General features: G+C 49.7%; 1 protein-coding gene across 1 annotated transcript in view; it reads left to right on the top strand.

The window, feature by feature from the left end:
* LGR6 (leucine rich repeat containing G protein-coupled receptor 6) overlaps positions 1 to 21,260 on the top strand; it is a 123,221-nt gene extending 101,961 nt beyond the window's left edge. Inside the window, exons 7-18 of the mRNA XM_068659597.1 lie at positions 765 to 833; positions 2,304 to 2,375; positions 3,219 to 3,290; positions 3,455 to 3,523; positions 4,517 to 4,588; positions 7,098 to 7,163; positions 9,356 to 9,427; positions 10,622 to 10,693; positions 11,029 to 11,154; positions 13,275 to 13,435; positions 18,271 to 18,351; positions 18,742 to 21,260. Of these exons, the coding sequence (XP_068515698.1) occupies positions 765 to 833; positions 2,304 to 2,375; positions 3,219 to 3,290; positions 3,455 to 3,523; positions 4,517 to 4,588; positions 7,098 to 7,163; positions 9,356 to 9,427; positions 10,622 to 10,693; positions 11,029 to 11,154; positions 13,275 to 13,435; positions 18,271 to 18,351; positions 18,742 to 19,979 (2,170 nt within the window). The 3' untranslated portion in view covers positions 19,980 to 21,260. The remainder of the gene's footprint in view (positions 1 to 764; positions 834 to 2,303; positions 2,376 to 3,218; positions 3,291 to 3,454; positions 3,524 to 4,516; positions 4,589 to 7,097; positions 7,164 to 9,355; positions 9,428 to 10,621; positions 10,694 to 11,028; positions 11,155 to 13,274; positions 13,436 to 18,270; positions 18,352 to 18,741) is intronic.
* Positions 21,261 to 21,904: the final 644 nt, after the last annotated feature.

Raw genomic sequence — 21,904 nt, 5'->3', positions numbered from 1 at the left:
TGCGAGGGAGGTGGTGGAGTCCTGGAGGTATTTAAGGTATGTACGAACATAGCACTGAGTGACATGGGTTAGTGATGGGACTTGGTAGGTCAGGTTGGTGGTTGGACTTGGTGATCTTGAAGGACTTTTCCATTCTAAATGATTCTGTGATTCTTTGATTCTGGTTGCCAAACTCTGCACTTGTCATTGTGACCACGTATATCAAACATATATTTTATTTAAGTTACTATAGCATCCAGAATTGTCAATACCTCTTCCACATCACTTCCACCTTTGGCTCGTGGTTTCCAGTGTGAGGTTCTGCACCCAGAGAAAGCCCTTTTGTGGAGCTGAGCTAAAGCTGTTCTTTTGCCTTCTTCCTAACATCCCATTTTGACCTGGAAAGGCAGGAAAAATTACTCATGGCCACAGTGTGTGGGGGTGAGACCCTGGGAGAGGGGAACAGGGCACTCTGGAGATGTGAAGCAGTGGCATTTGTCCAGCTCTGGGCACTGAGAGACTTGGGGGAAAGGAATCCAGTTGGCAGCAGCCTGCCAGCAGCCACGGCTTGGGCTGGCTCTTGCCTGACAGAGCTCCTAGCAGAGCACAATCCTGCAGCAGGAATGCGTGAGAGTTGGTTTCCAGGCGGTGGCTGGATCAGCGCAGTAGGAAAAACCTGTCTCCCATGCTTAACGACCAAGTTTCCATGCCTTCAAAGCACAGATACACTCAGCTGAGTTCCTACAGCAACATTAATGAATGTTTTTCCCTTCTCTGTCTTTCAGGGATCTAAACTACAACGAGCTGTTGGAATTCCCTGGGGCTATTAGGACGCTGGGCCGACTGCAGGAGCTGTAAGATTTTCTATTTATTCCTTTTCAAAAGCATTCCCTGATGGAGAGTGACCAGTAAAGGGTTGCCTGTACTCTGACTTGGGGAGAGCACTCAGTCCAAGCCTTTCTTTTATCTTACCCAGCCATGCACATAAAAGCAGATTATCCCTTTGATTTTCATCAGCTCTAATCACGTCCCCAGCACCCTCAGCACCATGGCTGGCGGAGGTGAGCGGGAAATCCCCCCACCTAGCTTGGAGCAGGTTCCTCCAACAGCTCGTCATTCCCTTTTAGTGTCTGATGGGCTCAAAGTCCCCAGACCGGGGCCATAACCATGGAGTTAACTGTGTTATTGTGAGGCCATGGCTTCTGCATGCCCTGTGCCACCTCCTCTGACATGCCTAAATGGTTTGATCTCTCTTAGGGCAAGATTATAACAAGGAATGCCAAGAATTTATGACCACTGTAGTGGCTAGCTCTCTCTTCTCTAACTGGTCAGTCCGGGAGACACTAAAAATGGGAAAACTCCCCAGTTAACACCCACGAAAGTAGAAGACCCAAGGGAGGGTCACACCTAGCTGATGTGGATCTGCAGTTCCTGTGGACCCTAAGAAATGTCAAACTGGTGACAGGGTGGAGTGGCACAAAAATAGCTGCTTTGGTGCTTCTTGAAGAGAAAATTGACACGTTTTTTTTTTTCATTTACTGGAATAATTTCTTGTCAAGGAGATTTCTCAGGCCACATATCATAATTACTCTGATATTCAAAATGAGAATAATATCCTTAATCCACTTTGAGATGGCTTTTGAAATTCACATCACTAAATAAATAATCACTTCAAACAGATGTCCAAGTAATAGCTAGAGCAGATTCTTCTGGGATGAAACAACCTGGGCATCACCCAGAGCCTGGTCCTGTTGCTGGGCACAGCATCCCATGGCTGCCATTCTCTGGCTTTTGTTGTACGAGAGATCAGGCTGTGGTCACAGAGCTCTCTTCTGATGCAAAAGTTTGCTGGTAGCCATTTCCTTAAGCTTAGCCAAAAATATCACAGCTTGATCTACAAATTCCTTAAAATCATGAGGGGCAATGGTTCATAGTAGGCTGCACTCTGGCTAACAGCTGTTGAGCTGTAAGGAAGAGACCGTTGATAAAAATTGGAATTCCTAGATGGTATAAAAAAAGAGTATTTTGTACATTTGTTTCCTGTCCTGTTTCCTAGCCTGTAAAACCCTAAGTCCCTGTAGTCCTGCTGTGTTAAGTAAAGTGACTTACAGATCACCAGACTACACAGAATAAATACAGCAGAATGAGGCCTTTGTCCTGCCAAAGAACAGACCTTGTTCACTTGCTGGGACAGGACAGAGCCTACATATCTTATTTTATGTGTGTTTTTTAAAGACTCTCTGCTTTTAAAAGTGTTGAGGAAAAAATGGCATCTCCAAACCTTTCTAATGCATTAATATCAAGATGTTTGTTTCTCCCAACAGTGGTTTTCATAACAACAACATCAAAGCTATTCCAGAGAATGCGTTTGTTGGGAATCCCCTCCTCCAAACAATGTAAGAAAATTAAACAGTGTTTCCTAAATCCTTATGTTCCCTGGAAAGAAGCGCTTCCTGATGTCTTTGGTTGGGATTTCTGACGGTTTTCAACTGACCACAATTTGACATTTGTTGTATATAGGCTAATGTAAGCTGAATTCAGCTCCTTCTCAGCTCTGCTTCAGCTTTTCTGCTGCAGGTTCTCCTTTACCCTCAGCTGAATTCTGCAGCAGTTAACAAGGCTGATAGTAGTGAGGGAAGGATAAATGGGAGGTCTGCACAGAAACCGTGCAGATAACAGGATTTTCTAAGCCCTGGTTGACATGTGCCTGTACATTTTCCTCACATTCAGGACTCATGTCCCCACTGGGTCTGCCTATCTGAAGTCTTTCACAGTCAGTTGGGAGAAAGTGCTTCTTCTAGGAGGTGATACAACTCCTCCTAAAACTGGATGGATCCTACCAGAGTTCACTTCTCTCCACTGACTGTGACAGGTAGGAAAGATGCTGGTGCTGTGCATATGTAAGATCAGAGGAGGTGTCATTAAGTGCAAGGTGTTTCCCAGCAGGATCACAGCACTACAGAAGGATTGAAGGAGGGCTTTGCATCTTTGTAGCCTGTCTCATTCAGCAGAACCCTGAGGGACCCTTCCAGAGCAGCAGGATTTGAGACCTCAGATAACCAATGTTCAGCCAGAACAGGCTGGTGGGAGAGCCTGGGGATATCTGGAAAAGAAGGGTTCCTCATAGGATGGCTATAGCAATTTCTGCATAGCTTACTTGCTCCAAGGCTCTTGATCTGTAATAGCATCTTCTCCCGCACACACAGCAGAATCTAACAAGTTACTCATTTCCTTTGCAGCCATTTCTATGACAATCCCATCCAGTTTGTTGGACAGTCTGCTTTCCAGTACTTGCCAAAGCTACACACTCTGTAAGTTCACCAAACACATCCTCAAAGAGGTAACGCACTCCTCTGGGTGCAAGGAAGCAGATTTGCCACCGTGACATTTGGGAGCAGATGGGTCTGGGACCTCGGGCAGCTGCACTTGCTTCTGGGCCCTCTGCCCAACTCACTTCACCCTCATCTCTCTGCAGGTCGCTCAATGGTGCAACGGACATCAAAGAATTCCCAGACCTCAAAGGCACCACCAGCCTAGAAGTTTTGTGAGTGGCAAATCTCTCCCTTTTACCCTGCTATTTGTGCTCTTCCCTCTTCAAGGCGGTCCAGGCTGTTTCAGCGAGGACAACTTTTGCAGTGCTCTGCCTCTCCCTGGTCACTCACCTCTCTGCTTCGTTTCACCCCTGTGGCTCCTGAAAGCAGCTTTCTTCTCCGTGAGTTGCTCTCTCGGTACTGTTGAGCATTCTCTGATCTTTTTCTTTTTTTTTTTTCTTTTTTTTTTTATTATTTTCTTCCTTTCCATCTGTGTCTGTGAAGGAATGAGCCTTTGGGTGCAGTGCTTCAGCATGGTCTGTTGAGATCCAGTGCCTCGCTGCCCATCCTGGGACCAGCACTGGCAGTGCTGTGCAGGAATGGAAATACCTGCTGTGTTTGCCACACATCTGCTGCCTGGGCTAAAGGCTTCCACAGCTAGTCTGGCCTCATCTTCACACCACCAGACCCAGGAGATCAGGCACCTGGAGGACATGCTGCCTCCAGCCACCTGTGGTTCTCCTCTGCAGGGCACTGGTCCACGAGCTGTGCTCAAACTTGGAGCACTGCTGAGCACTTGGGCCCAGGAGTGTGCCCTGCCTGGCCATGCATTGCTGCAGGGAGCCAGGGACATGCCATCCATCCCCCATGCACAGGTTTCTGAGGCAGTTGTGGCTCCAGGCAGATCGCCAGTCTGGAAAATGGGAAACTGGGACAGCAGAGTGTGCCTCGGAGGTCACAGCCACCTGCCCTGGGCATGGCCAAGGACACCAGTGAATTCAGTACCCAGAAGTGTCCCAGAATTTCTTTCAGGCACATTCACCTTTACCGGGTCCAGCAGCAGTGCCCATTTTCCAAGTCAGTTCTTGTTTCTCTCCGGGTATTTCATTATCTCATTGATGTTGTCTCTCCTGCCACCATGTGGGGCTGGTAGCTGGGCTTGCGGGTAGCAGTCTGTGCACTGGCCCTCACCAACACCATTTCTTCTCTTTCCTCCACTCCTCTAGGACCTTGACCCGGGCAGGCATCCATTTACTCCCCAGAGGGATGTGCCAGCAGCTGCCCAGCCTCCGAGTCCTGTGAGTAACATAGATTTCTCTGTCCTGCCTTGTCTTCAGAAAGCACTGTCAGAACCCAGGCTTTCTGCTTGTCCAGCGCAGGGGGACTAGCTATAGATCATCCCATAGTTCTTGTTCCTGTTACCTTTCCCATGGTGAAAACACCATCTTCTTGGATACTACCTTGACCTGCAGGGCCTCCTGGCCCCAGCTGTGGTCCTTCACACAGTGCAGCAGTGGCAGATTGGGGTTTTTCTCTCAGTCTCTCCACTGCTTTGGCCCTATCTGCTCAGCAAGGCACTGAAGGATGCTGAGTGGGAGAAGGTGCTTTTTTCTTAAGCTGGCACATGATGAAATCAGCTCCTCACTGACTCCTACATCTTCTCAGGAAGCACACCCCTCATTCCTGAGGTCCCCAACCTTTTCTTCAGTCAAAGACATCCTCAGGAAGTGAGTCATGAGCCAGATTTATACAAGTTTGGAGCCTTAGGGCAAGAAGGAGGCTTGCCTCTCATCAGTCTTTATACAAGCAAGCTGAAAATGAAAACAAGTTTGTTCCAGGAAAGCAACAGGAGTGAATTCCTGATCACAGAAGTTGGAAACAAGAAAAAAAGCATAAAAATAAAAGGATACAATTTGTAACTTAGCAGATCACAGCATTTTGGCTCCAGCTGTCCCTGTAGGGAAGATCTCTCAGCTTTAGACATCTGGACCAATTCAATGGACATCTTGCCACCAAAGTGTAGCCTTTGGAATGGCCCAGGCTGTAGGGTCCCATGTGCTCAGTTTATGTTTGCAAGTTATCAGCCTGTAAACCTTCACAGCAGAGCCTGTACTTCATGTCTGCCCCTCCTTGTGAGCAAGCTTTTTTGGGGGGACACCCCACCTTGCTCCTTCCTCTTTCCCAGTTAATTTTACTGACATTAATTGCAATGCTTTCAGAGTTTGGAGAGAGGGCATATGGGCCAATGTTTGTGCGTGTTTACATCTCTCCTGCCTTTGAAATGTGTTGCCCTTCTGTCCCTTCAGAGCTAGCGGTTGCTCCTGCTGCTTTCCCCCATTTTAACAGCCCCTTGGCGGTTCGTCAGGTTAACGTTACAACCGTGGCACATCTGAACAGAGACGATATCTTTAATGCCATGTTTCTGCCACCCCCCTGCTGCTCACCTCATGCTGCAGATTGTCTGCAGAGATCTTGCACAGTGGCTGTGGGACCCATCCTATGAGAACCAGTGAGAAGCGGCTGATGCTGCAGCTCTTTCTCTGCACTTGGGGACAGTCTCCAAAGCCAAACACCAAAATTTGGGTTAGTTTTTCCCTTCCTTCTCCTTCCCACCACAGAACACTTGCAGGGAGAGGGATGGCAAAATAATAATAACAATAAAACAACAATAATTTAAATGTTTTAGTAGTAAAATATTGGCAGAAATATGGAGAGTTGGAGGAAAGGCCAGATACAAATCTTTCCCCTGGGACACCTTTCCCTTGAGCAGCAATCCAGGCCCTGGCACTGAGGAAAAGAGATGATTTTAAGTGTTACCCCTCACTCAGCCCATTTTGGCTTTAATAAATTCATATCAAAGCTGTGCCAGGAGAGTTTTTCCTCTGCCTACCAAGTCACTCTGCCTTGGACATCCCACAGGGCCATGCAGGAGCAGGAACAGGAGTTTGCTGGGAATCATTTTCAAGTGGCAGCACTTGAACAAACAGGGGCCAGGGATGCTCAGAGTCCTGTATGGACATTGCCTGTACCATGGTCCTTTCCTTCTCCCTGGGGAGATGCAGGGAAAGGCCAAATGGAGCGATAGGCAGGCAGGTTTGCTGCGCCAGGAAGGAGGCAAGGCAGCTGGCTGGCTGCTCGGCTGGCCAAAACCTCCCCAGGCTCTGAAAGCACATCTGCAGCTTTTGTGCGCTCACCCATCCACAGCAGCAGGATGGGAGCTCTGGCACAGGAAAGCACGGCTGTGCACAGCAGAAGTTGGCAGGGATGCATTTCACGGTTGACTTGGAGCTGGGGAGGAGCATGGCCTTGAGGAAAAACCCACCCCCAGCTGTAGAAGCAGCTCCTATGGTCTGCAGCTTGTGCTGGAGGGAGCTGGGCTGGGGCTGGGTGAGTGGGTGAGCCACAGCACAGTGCTTGCAGAGCACAAAGATGCTCGGAGCCAGTGTCAGGTGTGTGCAGAGTGCAGATCTCCTCGCCTGGGGGTCCTGTTCTCTTAGCTGTGCTCAGTGTAAGCCATAGAATCATAAAAAAGAATTATAGACCCATCAAATCATAGGATCATAGGATGGTTGGGTTGGAAGGGACCTTAAAGATTATCCAGTCCACCCCCCTGCCAGAAGCAGGGGCATGTTTTACGAGGTCAGGCTGCCCAAAGTCCCATCCAACCTGGCTTTGAACACTTCTAAGGATGGGAAGCCGTCATCCCTCCCACTCTGGCAATACTTGCTTCCCAAGAGAGGGTTCAAGGGCACTCTCTTTTGATTTATTTTTTTCCCTAACATTTCCATGCTGATTCCTTCCCTGCAGAGAGCTGTCGCACAACAAAATCGAAGAGCTGCCCAGTTTCCACCGGTGTCAGCGGCTGGAGGAGCTGTGAGTAGAGACCTTCCTTGCACCGTGCTCCAGGGCAAAGGGGTCACCCCTGGAGGGAGAGGCAGCCCCCGAACACAAAATTCAGCCATCATCCAGCACTGGGAGGGCTGAGCACTGTAACTTGCTGTTGGCACTGCAAACGGGACAGAGCTCCACGCATTGCCCTTGTGCAAATATAGAATAAAAATACATTCCATGTGCATAGGAGCTTAATTCACTTGAGGTTTTTCAGAGGTCTCAGACACGGCAAGCAGAAGTAGGATGTGACAGCACTGACATTTTGCTTTGCTAATTTGAGTTCCAGACATGAGCTAATCAAGAATGGGATTTATCCCATTCCATGCCATACCATAAACAGCTGCTTCAAGGAATGGTCCCATACCATAGGTGCAAAGTGGCTCTCACCCACACTGCTTAGGGCTTGCCACTTCGTGGAGGAGAGTGATGCTTTGTTTATGAATAGCACTTGATCTGGGTCTCCTCTGGGCCCTGGGATGCACCCCCGTTGCTCCAAGACGCAGTTATTCATGCTCAGTTTAAAGTGTCCAGAGACCTGAACCTGCAAACCCTGCAAACCCAACTAACAGAAGTTCTTGCCCTTTTTGAGGAAGTATATATATATATCACGAATATATATATATATATTGAGGAAATATATATATATATATATATATATACACCAAAATAACAGACTCCATGCTTTTACAGAATTCTGCAATCTGAAAGAATTGATGTGTGGGAGCAGCATCCCCACAAAAATACCACGACAGGCTGTCCCTGCTCCCTGCAACACCCCAGCCTGCACAGCCAGAGCTCATCCAGCCTTTGCAAAGCCAGGCATTTGGGCACTCAGAAATCACAGGAAAACTGGAGTCACACAGCTCTTGCTGCCTCTTTGAGAGCTCTGAGGACAGAGCTAGATCTGGAAGTATTTTTATTTATAAAAATAGAACATGTTTTAAAAAATAAAAGAAGTATCCAAATAGCGACAAACTTCCAGAATTCCAAACCTGTAATTTTATGCATGGTACCTAAATTTCTTCTTACAGTATCTCATAATATGCCAAGTTCAGACTTAACATCAATATAAAAGCACAGTAAATCCCTCTTTCAGTCTACTGAAGTCAGACAGAGTGTATTTTAAATCACATTTTCTTACAGAATAAGAATTTGAACCCTTAAGCCCATTGTTATCATCTGTAAGACCCACTCCCACCTGATACCAGCATTCCTGCTGGGAAATAAGCTGAAAATAAGTCTGGTGGTGCAGCCTGGTATGCAAACACCCTGTGTGTGCCAGTCGCTCTGCTGTAGCTGCCAACGTGCAGGTTTTTACCTGCAACACGCAGGTGGTCCCTTGCAGCTAAATATCCTTGAATTATTTTTCACTGACTTGCCCCAATACTCCTGCTTCCCTCTCCCACTCAGTGCCCCTCTACCTGAGACCCCCAAATTTGTGCAGAGTTCCCTAAGCCCTCTCATTTGAAACCCTAACTAGAAGGATGAGCAATACCTTTTTGGCTACATGGGACACTGAGAAACCACCAGTAGATTAGATGCAAGAGCCTCAAGCTGCTGCCTCTGAAACGTGAATACATGACCAAGCACCAGCTGAATCATTACAGCCATTGCTTATAGGTCCTTGTGAGCAAGTCTGAGATGATTCAAGACCATTTCTGAGTCTGAAAGGCAGGCTAGCTACCCAACAAATGCTCTGGGTAAAGTACGAAGCAGTGGCTGTTGCCCCTTGCAGACGGTCACATTTCTGCAGGTCAGGGAAATCACAATTTTGAGGAACTTAGAAAAAAAAATATTCACCTTCCTGAAGGTGACACAGTGTTGTGTTTGCTGACTTGTTGGCTCCAAGCCATCCTCTTTGGCTCTGGAGGAGGCAGGCACGGGGTGGAGCAGAGCAGGGAACCAGTGCGGCTTTGGAGATAAAGGGGAACCGTTAACCAGTGCACATCAAATGCCGCTATGGCTTCAAAAGAAGAGGTTGTCTGGGCCCTGGAGCTGCCCATGGGAGAGAATGGCTTTGAGCTGCTCTTTGCCCCTTGAAATAAGAGCAGATTTTCCAGACACAAATGACTTCTACTGTGATAGTTTGCTTCTGCTGCAGAGGGACAAAGATCCCCATGAAGTATGAATGCTGCCTTCAGCTATTTTCTCAGACCAGTTTCTGTTTTTTTCAGTGGCCTCCAGCACAACAGGATCCACGAAATCAGAGCAGACACCTTTGTGCAGCTGATGGCCCTGCGCTCCATGTAAGTACCACATTGATGCATGGCAGGGATTTACCCCGGTGTGCATGAGCTCTAGCAGCCTTTTCCCTATGCAGCCTAGTCCTGGACCATGCAGGAACACTCCTGGGCCTCACATCAATGCAGAGCATTTCATTTAAGTAGGAATTGTCTCCATAAAACTCAAAGAACATGTTAGTTGTACTAAGTGCACACAAGCATGCAGATACCATACGCACATAGTGACCTTGCAATAGACAGCTCACTTAAGTGCTTGGCACCTTTCAGAAGCTAGTAAAGCTTTGTAGGGTGTGATTCTCTCTGAGATGTATGGAAAGAGCCCTTCAAGTGCAGATGGTCTCTATTTACTGTTCTGCTAGGCAGTGAACTGAATCGCATAGAAGCTTTTTCCCACAGTGCAGCAATTTGAGTGTCATTTAATAGGCCATCGTTCCCAGAGATCCGTGTGTGTCATGGGACCACAACTGCACAGGAACATTCACGTACTGCATGTAACACCACGGGCAGCACACAAATGCAAGCATGCTGCTGTCACAGGACAGTCACACAACACACAACTGAGCATGTGAGTTCTAGCATTTGTCTCTGGGTGCCTGTAGGAAAGGTTCATCTTACCCAGCTTCAGCCTTCTGCAGTGTGACACACACCTGGGCTGGCACCCTGGCTCCCTTCTGCATGGGAGAGATGTAGAAAGATGTGGCAGGTTGCTCATGTAGTCAGCCTTAGAGGGAGGAGAAATGGTTCCTGACATCCTGATTCCTGTCTGCTTATGACAGAGGGAGGTGAAACCTCTAGGTTAGATGGAAACAGAGGGTATGAGGTTATTGAGGTGCTTCAGTGAATCCTCTCCATACCCGTCCAACTGCACATGACAGGCAACGTGATCAGATGGCCTTGGTTCACCTTCCACACAGCTCCTGAACTTATTTGTCCTTGTCTGGGTGCCCAGCAGCGTGACCACTTCAGAGATGCTCTGGCACTAAGGGCAGACCAAGAAACCTGCTTACTCTGTTAGAAACTGCCCAGATACAGACTCAAACATTTGCCTCCAGGGAGCTGCAATGAGACAGAACTCGCTGCCAACCAAGGGACTACAGATTCCACACTCGTTTGCGTCAAAGCCCTTGCCCAGGCCAGTGTCAGCAGCTTCACTCTCCTGCTCTGCACCCCTCTTACCAGCCTGTCCTTGCCTTGCAGAGACCTGAGCTGGAATTACATCCAGTTTATTCACCCTGAAGCCTTTGTGACGCTGCACTCGCTCACCAAGCTGTAAGTTGCGGTGATATTTCTTTGCCAGTTGTACCTGACCTGCTGTGGGGGCTTCCCCAGGGAAAGAGATGCATGGGGCAGATACGTGCACAGGGAAGTAAACATCACACAGAGCTTTCAGCATGGGTCTTAACCCCTGCCCCTCATTTCCCCCAGGGATCGCAGTATCCCCATTAATTCCAGAGGACCCTGGGCTCATGCAGCACCCAGCCCCATTTCAGCCACACATTTTGGGAAGAAAGCAGGAGAGACAGCGTGCCTCTCTGAGCCGCTGATGGCTGAGATACCACCAGCACAACCTGACCGCGCTCTACCTCTCTGCTTTTCCTTCACAGGGACCTGACTGACAACCAGCTGGTCACGCTGCCCCTGGATGGTTTGGGTGGACTGACCCATCTGAAGCTCCAAGGCAATCCGGCGCTCTCTGAGCCCTTCACCAAGGAGAGCTTCCCCAAAATGAGGTACTGGTTGTGCCCTGGGCCTTGTTCACTCTTCCCCTTCTGGCTCTTGATGCAGTCTGTATTTGTTTATATCAATCAGCCTCCTGCTTTCCTTGTTTATCTCATGCTTTCCTCCATCCTTTCAGGCCAATAGGTTGAGGAAGCTTCATCTGCTGCTAACAAGCCTCATCTTTCAAAGTCTTCCATGGGAAAGCGATGATGCGCTTCTGGGCCTGCCACCCCCATCCCCAAACGCACACACACAAGCGGAAAGCGTGGAGCAGGCCCAGCTCAGGGCTTCTCTCAATGGAAAACATTCCCAGAAGCCAGTCCTAGCTAATGACATCCAGCTTTCCTTCAGTAAACTCTGTTTGTGTGGCCGTGTCTTGTCTGCTATGGATTAATGAGGAGCCCGAAGGGGTCAAACAGAGCAAGACAAGGCTGCAAAAAGCTTGGAGTACAGTGCTGCACCACAGACTCTGGCTCTCCCTTCCCTATCTTAGCAGTGGGTCTCCAGCACAGCACATAAGGGGCCTACAGTGCAGGTGACTCAAATTTTCCCCAGGTAAAGCCATCTTTTGCATGGGTCTTCCAGGCAGTTCCTTGGGAGCCAAGGATGCATGAGCTGATGCTTCCAGCCATCCAGTACAAGCTGAGGACTCCCAAGGCTGGAGCTCCTCACCTTTAGGCACCTCCTCACAGGCCACTGTATCAGTGCTGGGCTTAACAGCTCGGGTCTTGTGCAAAGCATTGATCTGTCACTTGGTTTTTCCTTGGCAGTAGTGCCTGCAGGGTGTTCTCTTGTGACTGTTCTGACTCATCATGGCTGGTATCTGCTGCATGACTGCTTTCCAAATGGCAGGGGATCCCAGAAGCTTCTAGAGGGCTTTCCACACCCAGGATGGCAGTCCTCTGAGCAGAGTGGGTCGGATTCAGCACTTCCAGGAGCATTCCTCCTCTGAACCGATTCCACTAACATCTGCGGGGCTGGTTTGGATTTCTACCAGAGACACCAAGACTGAGGGAGTGGTGCATTGAAGCAAGCCAGGCCATAGACCCGTTAACATTCCCTAAATTTTGGGGTACTGCCACTAAGTATTTTTATTCTTAGGACATATGTGTGGAGGAATCATCTGAGAAAGATTCTTAACCATCCCGGCAGGATCTGTACCTCCCTACCACCTTTCAATAATAGGATTTAATTTGGAGCTTATAACAGGAAGCAAGCTTGTATACAGAGTTTCCATAGCGTCCCGGGGCTCAGCCAGAAATGTTTGGGAACTTAAAACAAAAGCATATTTTTAGAATATAGAGTTTCACCATATTTACTGATCTTGTCAGAAAACCTTAATTGTCTAGAAAACCTGAGGTTCCTTTGACTTCATCGGCAGTCTTTCTGGCTTTCAGCAAAGAAGCAGGAGTTTTCTATCTTTGAAGAAGATGCAACTTCTCACTGACAGCCTGGTATTTCATCCAGATGATGTTCAGCTGCTGTTTAATTAACCTTGTAATACATACTGTAATTGACAACAAAGAATTCTACTTTCAGGGCAACCAGACAGTAAAATAACCTGCTACATTTAAGATACCTGAGATTCCCCTGCCCTGACTGGCAGGGGTGAGCCATGGTCATGGAACTAGAGCCTGGAGGTGCATCTCTGACCTTCGGCAACAAGCAAAGAGGGTCCTTGTACTTGCTTAAGCTCTTAGGAAGCTCCTTGTCCTGAACAAAAGAAAGGATGTTCAGTAAAATGATGGTCTCGGGGTAAAAACTGAAAACTCCACATGCAGAGATTGTGCTTATGGCATATAGCTAGCAGGCATGGGAAAGCAAGGCTATGTCAGTCTATGGAGAACCACACAAAGGTTTTGAGGAATTATCCAGGAACTTTAGTGGTTTCCAAACCTGGTGTTTGATGACAAACAGACAGCATCTTAAGCACCAAAAGTGAGGCAGCCTGGAAGCACTGTGGTGATTAGGGTCCACACTCTGTCCTGTCTGGAGTCCCTTTCAACACAGAAAAGTCCTGCTCCTGTGTAACCGTCAGCCATCAGGTTGGCCTTTGACACATGAAAATTAAGCACAAAATGCAAAGCAATAGAGTCAGGTCACCTAAAAGTTCTGCTTTCCCCCTTTGCAGAGTCCTAGAGGTACCTTACGCCTACCAGTGCTGTGCCTATGGAAGCTGCAGTGGCTTCTTCAAGGTGTCCAACCAATGGGAGGCAGAAGACATGAGCCCTGAAGAGGAAGATCCCCACAAGAGGACCATGGAATTCTTTCCAGGTCATGCTGATAACCACTGTAAGTAGGAATACAATGAGCACAGTATAGGGCTAAACTATGCGTGGCAGAAGTGGCTCCACAGTTGAAGCTGAACAGCAGTTTCTGTTCCAGTGTCAATTTATTCTGTGCTCCAAAATGTACTTCTGCATAAACCCCCATGAAATCTGTTGCACATGGCTATCCGAGGAGCGTGCAAAGCACATCTCCTGCACCCACAGACCCACAGCACATCGGCAGCTCCAAGATGAAATCTGGTCTGATCCCTTTACAAGGGAATCTCAGAATAACACAAAGAAAATCATGAGCTCCTTTGGCCCCTCTGTAACTGCTGGAGAGTGGAAATATCATTTCAGGACACAGCTTGGATGCTGTATTTGTTTATATGTTTGTGTAAATATAGAGGCCACATGCACTTCCAAGGTCTGAAACGCCCTGTAGGCAAAACCACATCATGCTTGGTGCCTGCAGGAGATGGGGAGAGGACCAAGTCCCTGAGGAGTGGTGCAGCTGCACTTTGCCCACATGCTTCTGGGAACACCTCACACCCAGCCACAGCCAGGGGATCTGTGCCTCCTGACCCAGCCAGCGAGTGAGTCACAAGCCCTGCGTCCCTCGCTCCTGCCATCTGCCCTGTCCTGATCCTTCATGGTCTAAGAATAAGCCTTAGCAATGTAAAAAGTCCAACCAGAGGCTAGCAAGTGTGATTCCTACTTGCATGATATGGCTTCAGGAAGCATGGTAGACTGGTGGTTGTGCTGGGCAGACAGCACAGAGGAGGCGTATGTTAAGGTCATTGCTGCAGGAATTTCTTCGCCGCCGGGTTAGTTTTTCCATAATTAACGCAGCCCATACTTTAATGATCCTTGTGCATATAGTTGGGGTGTTTGCCCAACAAATTACGGTATCTTCAATGAAACTGTGAAGAGACCCGGTTTGCAGCCAGGGACCATAGTGCGGCTTATAGACCTGATCCTTCTGGTCACCAAACGCTGAAGCGATTTGTTGTCTTAAAGCATACGCTGCCCTGGCCCTGACAAGCGACCAACACCCTCCACAGGCCTCCAAACCAGTCTCAATCCCATGGATTATATGTGTGCTCAGGAGATATTAGGACCAGAGGGGAATGCTGAGTGCTTCTAAAATGTGCCAGATGAGACTCTTAACAGCTCGTAAAAGCCCACATTTTCAGATGTTAAAGCACTGGGTTTGTCTGAAATATCAAACCACAGCCGTACAAACATGGAATGCAGAAGAACGTCCTTTCTCGCTATGCACAGCTTTCACGGATCATTCTCCCTACCATTCAGCAACACATGGGCTATTCTTGGCGATTAGGGTTTTGTGATGTTGCTGTCTTACTTAATTAATTGTTGCTTTATTTATGTTCCCAATGCTTCCTTTCAGATGGCCACCAGTGGTATTTAACTCTGTTATATGAGTTGTGTAACAGTTCCTCCTTAAGGAGGAAAAAAGCTCCCAAACATTCCTTCCCTGCAAGAGAGAAAGTGGCCTCATTACAAGAAAATCACTCCGTTTTTTTTTTCCCTGCAGTGTACACCAGGCTTGTCAGGGCACTTGGGTGCTGTGGGAGAACTTGAGAGGCATGGGGCACGCTTCCAGATAGCCAGACCCTCTTGTCCTCGCGTAGCGTTTCCAGCAAGGGACTGAGGACCCATTTACAAAAAAGTCTGCAGAACCTCACAGCTGGATGGTGAGAGGTGACTGGTCCCAGACCAGCTGTGTGGGGATGAGGAACGGGTGCTGCCCCCAGCATATCCCAGCCATCAGCCAAGCCCTGCGCCCAAGCGAGCATCTGAATTCCAACTGCAGGGTGCAAGAGGCTTCGTGTGCCAGGGCTGGCAGCTCTCTCCCACCCTCCCAGGGCCCTGGAGATACAGGAACACCACCTGCCACTTGGGGGACACCACCCAAGGTTGTCCGTTCACGTCCAGCTGACAGCCACCTGAGGGCCAAAGGAGTGTGCTTAGTGTGTCATCACATCACTTGGTCACTTTGTCATGACAGATGTTTCCAAAATTTCTGCTGCTTGGATTATGCCTTTCTGCATTATGCTTGGTGGCCTTTAGCAGATGCCCCTGACCCGAGCCCGTCCCCTGTGGCTGGGCAGCAGCCCCGATGGCTCGGGGGCTCATCACACAGCACGGCCACCCTGCGCTCTCCAGCTGATCCCTCCTGCCACCCTCCCAAAACTGGCTGCAGAGAGAGGGCAGGGAAAGTGCAAATGCTCCCATTGCTGTGGGGCACTTCCTTCACTGTCCCAGCACCCCCTTGGGGACGACTGGTTTGAGGATAGAAAGGGATATATTTACTTAAAGCATATGTTTGCAATAAGGGAACAAAGCTACAGAAAGCGAGAAGAGAACACACTTGGATGGTTATCCTTGACAATAAGACACTGCTTTAGTGTCTAGCATCTCCATTAGCTTGTAAAGCCATTTAACTTCTGCAACTGTTCAGCAAGCCCTGGAGGGCCCTTAGAGCTACTCATTTCCTATTTCTGTCATTCAAGAAGGTTACTCAAGTACCCCAAAAGTACCTGTCCAGGCCCCTTACAACCACCCATGCCCTATCTCCGAGGGAGAGAGCAATTATCTGCAAAACCCAAGCGGTGCTGCCCTTGCTAAGGCAGACAATACAAAATGAGAAGAAGCATCCAGACCAATGTTTTCTATTCTACCCTTTTTCCAGCAATTCTCCTCCTTTTCCTCCCACTTCACTGTTCCTATGGCCTGCTGGGAACCATTAAAACTGAAAGGACAATACTAGCAAAGTTGTTTTTTCCACAAAGCCTCAGAAAGTGGAGGTGCTGTGGCAAAATTGTAATAAATAAGGGCTACTTCAAAAACAATACAGTCTGCCTTGATAGAACAAAAAAAGTCATTTTCAACTATCAACAGTTTGCAGGCTGGGGGAAATACTGATTTCCAGCAGAGAGAGGTACATTTTCTGCTTTGAATCCTGCTGGGCTGGCCGAGGATTACTCTGCAATTCACAGCTAGCTCAGTAGTCCAGGCAAAACAAAGGATCACTGCCTTCACCTCATGCAAATGTTTAATCTACACTTAAAATCATCCCTTGTGCATTCTGGTCCTTTGAAGAGAAAAGGGATGGGGGCAGATTTTGTTTGAACATTACCATGGGCTGGGTGGCGGGGGGGGGCACAGAAAGTGCAAGTCTCCACATTGATCTGAGTATTGGGGCTGCACATCACAGCCTCTGCACTGTGGATGGAAAAGACACTGGAGATTTATAAGACTATAAAATACAAGGAGGAAATATTTTTCCATCCCACTGTGAGGGTTTTCTTGCCAGACTCCAGGACAGCAGTAATATTTCAACTCATACAGACAGATTTAAAAAATGGCATTTTTTTTTCCAAAGCTCACTTGAAGTTGAGAAAGCCACAATGCTTGTCAGGAGGCACTAAAGATAGCGCATTATTTGTCATCATTCTTTAATCAAATAATCCCAGTCATGTTTTCAAGCACAGGCAGGGGGCAGATCTCATGAGAGGCACCACTTCAAAGCAAAGTAGGCATCTAACCCACTTTGGTTAGCCACATCTTCAACACTGTGAAAACTCACCTTCCTGGGGAGCTGTCACAGACTGGCTGGGTACAGCATCCATCACAGCACCCGATGCAGAGTTCATTGTACAGCCACAGATCTGGTCCAAGCTCCCTGGCTATCAGGCGAGCAGAAAACACCAAAAAAAAAGTCTTTCCCCTTCCTCCTGCCTGTAGAAAACCTTCCGTCATTCCCCGCTGGGAGCAAAAGGCTGTGCTGGTGCCATGGGTGGGGATGGTGCAGCGGGACAGCAGCTGTCCTCACTGTGCCCTTCCCAGTGCTGTGAAACTGCAGTGGTTTCAGAGAGGGAACAGGAAACAAAGCAGAAAAGCATGTCTTGGAGTAGACTAGGAGGATGCTATTCTCCTTGGTGGTGACCTACACCATGATTTTGGCCCACAGGCACATGGAAAACATATCTGAGATCTTGCCCAATTCTCTTCCAGCAGTTTCTCCTTCAGTCAGGGAACCTCCATCTGACCCTCAGAGCACCCAAGCCCTGCTCAGGGTGCAGCTCCAGAGGGATGTGGGTGCTGGCCCAGCAGGCTGGACTCTGAGCACAGTGCCATCTGGTTTCATAAATCCCATGGATCCAAAGGCTGCACGCATGGAGCATCAGTCTGCCTTTAAGCAAACCCAGGACTGGGAACCTCCAGGGTTGCAAGCACGACACTACAGTCTCAAGAAATCACAGGCTATAAAATAAAGCAATGATGCTCTGTCTTTTTTCTGCTGAGCCATTTGGTGGTAGCAGCAGTTGCTAACAATTCTGTGCTGCAAGTAGAGGCTGAGAGTTGTCTTTGAACAGAGCTCCAAAGTCCTGGTTGATGAACTAACATCGGACAAGGCCTTCCCAGAGAGCTTCCATTTACGAGATGCATTTGAAGGCTTTGTTTTCTGTAACCACATAGGCTAGAGCATTTCTTTATTTTTTATACAGCATGCTGGGAGGAGGGATCTGCAAGTCACACAACTCTGGGATCTGGGGTTCTTATGCTTCAAATGTTGGGAGTAGCCTAAAAACAGAGGGGTTGGCCACACTGCAACCCGCCAACATTTACAAAACATCTCCATGCCTTCTTCTTCCCCAGCAGTGACTGCGGGGGACAAACTGGGCACCAGCGGATACTTTGAACAAATGGGCTGGGAAGTGGCTGGGAAGGTCTATGTTGAGGACAGGCAGTGAGAAAAGCATCTGGCCCAGCTAGCCCTGACAGCCCTGCTCGTTCTTCTTCAAGCAGTGTTTCTCTCTTCTTTTCTCCCAGATGACCTAGATGCGGATGATCTCCAGCTGGACCTTGAGGAGTCAAAGCTGCACCCCACTATTCAGTGCACACCCAGCCCCGGTGAGCAGCCAGGGAAACCTTTTTCTTTGAACACAGCTGGACTCCTTCAAGCAGCTCTAAATCCCCAGTCTCCCACGACCCTTCCTGAAGTGTTTCACAGCCATGAAGACCACAAGCCTGAAATGCTGGGCTCTGGCCAGGCTGGGGACAAGTGAGGAGGACAACTTCCTTCTCCCACCTGGATGTAACTGCCCTCCTACAAGGAGGAAACAAGGGCATTGTATCCCTGACCAGGGGGGTTACTGTTGTATGCTCCTTTCCAGCCTGTGGCATTCATTAGGCATTGGGCTGGTGGGGCCAGGAGAGGGCTGGGACTTTGCCACTGTGCTGAGCAGCACTAGAGCAGCGTGGCAACTTCTTGGTTTAACTTTGGGTTTTGTTTTCTTTCAGGTCCCTTCAAGCCTTGTGATCACCTCTTCGAGAGTTGGATCATCCGCCTGGGAGTCTGGGTCATCGTTCTGGTCTCGGTGCTCTGTAACGGGCTGGTCATCCTGGCTGTCTTTGCCTCTCCCAGCTACCTCTCTCCAGTTAAATTTGTCATCGGCTCCATAGCTGGAGCCAACATGTTGACCGGCATTTACTGCAGTATGCTAGCCCTCGTGGACGCCCTGACCTACGGCCAGTTCGCAAAGTTCGGCGCCAGGTGGGAGACTGGCACAGGCTGCAGGGTGACGGGGTTCCTGTCGGTGTTTGCCTCCGAGGCTGCCATCTTTCTGCTGACGTTGGCTGCGGTGCAGTGCAGCATTTCAGTCTCCTGTGTGCAGGGCTACAGGAAGGCACCCTCCCTAGGCAAGGTCAAGGCCGCAGCCCTTTGCTGCCTGCTGCTGTCCTCCGTGGCTGCAGTTCTGCCTCTTTTCTCTATTGGGGAATACGGAGCATCCCCTCTGTGCCTCCCGTATCCCATCCCAGATGGGAAACCCGCCACCCTGGGCTTCACTGTGGCCTTAGTGATGACAAACATGCTCTGTTTCCTGACTATTACGGGCACCTACATCCGACTCTACTGCAACCTGTTGAAGGGGGAGTTCAGCGCTGTCTGGGACTGCGCCATGGTCAAACATGTGGCCTGGCTGATCTTCACCAACTGCCTCCTCTACTGCCCAGTGGCCTTCCTCACCTTCTCTTCCACGCTCAACCTCTTCCTCATCACCCCAGAGGTCATCAAATCCGTCCTCCTTGTGGTCCTGCCCCTGCCCGCCTGCCTGAACCCCTTGCTCTACCTGCTCTTCAACCCCCACTTCAGAGATGATCTCCGCCTGCTGAGGCAGAAAAGCCAAGACAAGGGGAGCTACCCCCAGTCCTGCGGGGTCGACGACATGGAGAAAAGTTCCTATGACTCCACCCAGGCTCTGGTGAGCTTCTCTGACATCGACCACATATTCGAGACACCCGATCCCCTGGGAGTGCACCCCATCCTCGACAGCTACAGCTTCCCCTCCATGACGCTTGTCCCCTGCCAGCAAAGGGTGGGCACCAGGGGGAAGGAGAGGGGCTACTCCGAGCACTGCCCCTGCCTCAATGACAGTGAGGTGCTGATCGCTTCAGAGAGCCGAGATCCAGCCGGCAGCAGCCTCCGGATAGCCTTCTTCCCCTCCCCGCCCACGCCGCCCTACACATCTCACTTATAAACCTCGGAGTAGCCATGCCCAACAGCCCCACACCACACACTGAGGGCCAGCCCCAGGGCTGGGTGGCCAGCAAGGTGACAGCAGGCTGCTCCGTGTCAAGCACCAGTACAACCCATCTACCCTCACCCCCCCAATATATACGCCTGGGCAACAGGCACCGCACCGCCAGCTGCCACTCGCCTGGAAGGGCTCCGACCGAGCTCCAGACACTCAGGGCTGGCCAAGGGAGGAGGCAAACCCCCTGTGCATGTGTTTCCCCTGCTAGGGACTGTGTGGGAGAGAGCCCCACCAGCTCAGGAAATGGCTCAGGGAGAGCCTCCTCCTCGTCATCCTGACGCACCACGACCCGGGAGGAGCCTGCAGCAAAACCGAGCGTGTCTTCTCGAGGCAAAGACATCTCAGCAAACAAAAGCCATTGCTCTGTGGCAGAAGTAATGTGGAAGTGGCTGTCTGTAATGATACAGCCACCCACAGGGACCCCAGGCCTTGTCCTCCAGGGTCTTCTGCAGGCCCCGCAGGCCCCTGGCAGTGGGTTTGTGTCTCCCTCACACCATCAGCTGGAAAAGCAGAGGAAATGGGTTACAAGCGGTGCACTCTGTGTGCCTGAGGTTTGGATGGCTTCCATGTTGGGAGGCTCTGCCTCACCCACCGAGAGCCTCGCCATTAGGCAGGACCCATGCTTTGAGTCACTACCAGGAGCTGGGGATGCTCAGCCCTTCTGTCAGTCTGGCCTTCCATGTCTAACAATGGGTGTCGGAACCCCAAAGCAGCCAAATCCAAATTCCTTCCCAGAGAAACCTACGTGTTTTGCCTGAGGTCACCTGGCCAGGGTGCCCAGGGGACACAGGGCTCCCTCCATCTTCATCGCACCCTCCACCTTCGCACACCTGGCTGCTGGTGAGGTGCAGCAGGGATGGGGCCCGGCTCATTCACTGCCCCCAAACCTCACTCCTGCAAGGGGCTGACGGTTGTGGGGTACATGGTTCCCCCCACAGAACAGCCAGTCCCCTATTCTGAGGAGGGAACAGAAATCAGCCTTGTGGGACGATGGTGTCAGGAGGACACAGGCCACTGCGAACAGTCTTGAATTTGCTCCCTGAAGCTCAGGGATCTCCCAAATCCATCCTCTCCATCACAGTCCCTCCCACTGCTGCCCAGCACAGCAGAGAGCCCCACGGTCAGAGCTCAGGCTCTGGGCAAAGCTTTGGTTCTGCTGACATTACTGCAGCTGTATAAGTCATTCATTCCTGTGAGATAATAAATGAGCCCCGTTGCTGACCAGTGGCTGGTTTCTGTCCTCTTGCATGTGAAAAGCACCTTGTTGGTTCATTCAGCAGCTGTCTGACTGCCTCTCCCGGACAAACCAGGGCTGACAGGGCTTGGATGTTTTCTGAATTGCCTGAGTGAAGGCTATGGAATTGCCTTGTGTTCACAGGAGCTGGCACCATCCTCACCATCCCTCTTCTTGAGAGGGATGAGCCAAATCGCCTGCCGTTACGCAGCAGGATCACAACACCAGTGTCCCTCTCTAGACCCTGTGGCCCCCTGGCTGCACCCCCTGATCTGCATCTCGGCTGCATCTAGTGTCTGAGCTCATGAGCAGGATGGAGTCTGCTGCATGGCAGTTTAGGGACATCATAGAGAAGGGTCTTCTATGCAAAGACACACTCCCCAGCCAGAGCCTATCTCTGCTTCCCATCTCTGCCCATGAGCCCTGTAGTCTTATATTGAGAAGAACAACTCAAGAGATAAGCAATAAATCAGAGGAATGAGGTCCAAAACTTAGAGAAGAGAATGGGAGCCACAAATTTAGGTACAAAATCCAAAGCTCTGCAATGGAGTCTAGGTGAGAGCTATGAAAAGTAAACCCTGTTGTAGTACTCGAATCCTGATCCAGACTTCTGACATCCTACGGATGATCAAAA

This window comes from Anas acuta, chromosome 24 (genome assembly GCF_963932015.1).
Source record: "Anas acuta chromosome 24, bAnaAcu1.1, whole genome shotgun sequence".
NCBI classification, from domain to species: domain Eukaryota; kingdom Metazoa; phylum Chordata; class Aves; order Anseriformes; family Anatidae; genus Anas; species Anas acuta.
The sequence above is the reverse complement of the archived record's forward strand: the minus strand, read 5'-3'. Positions and strand labels throughout refer to the sequence as shown.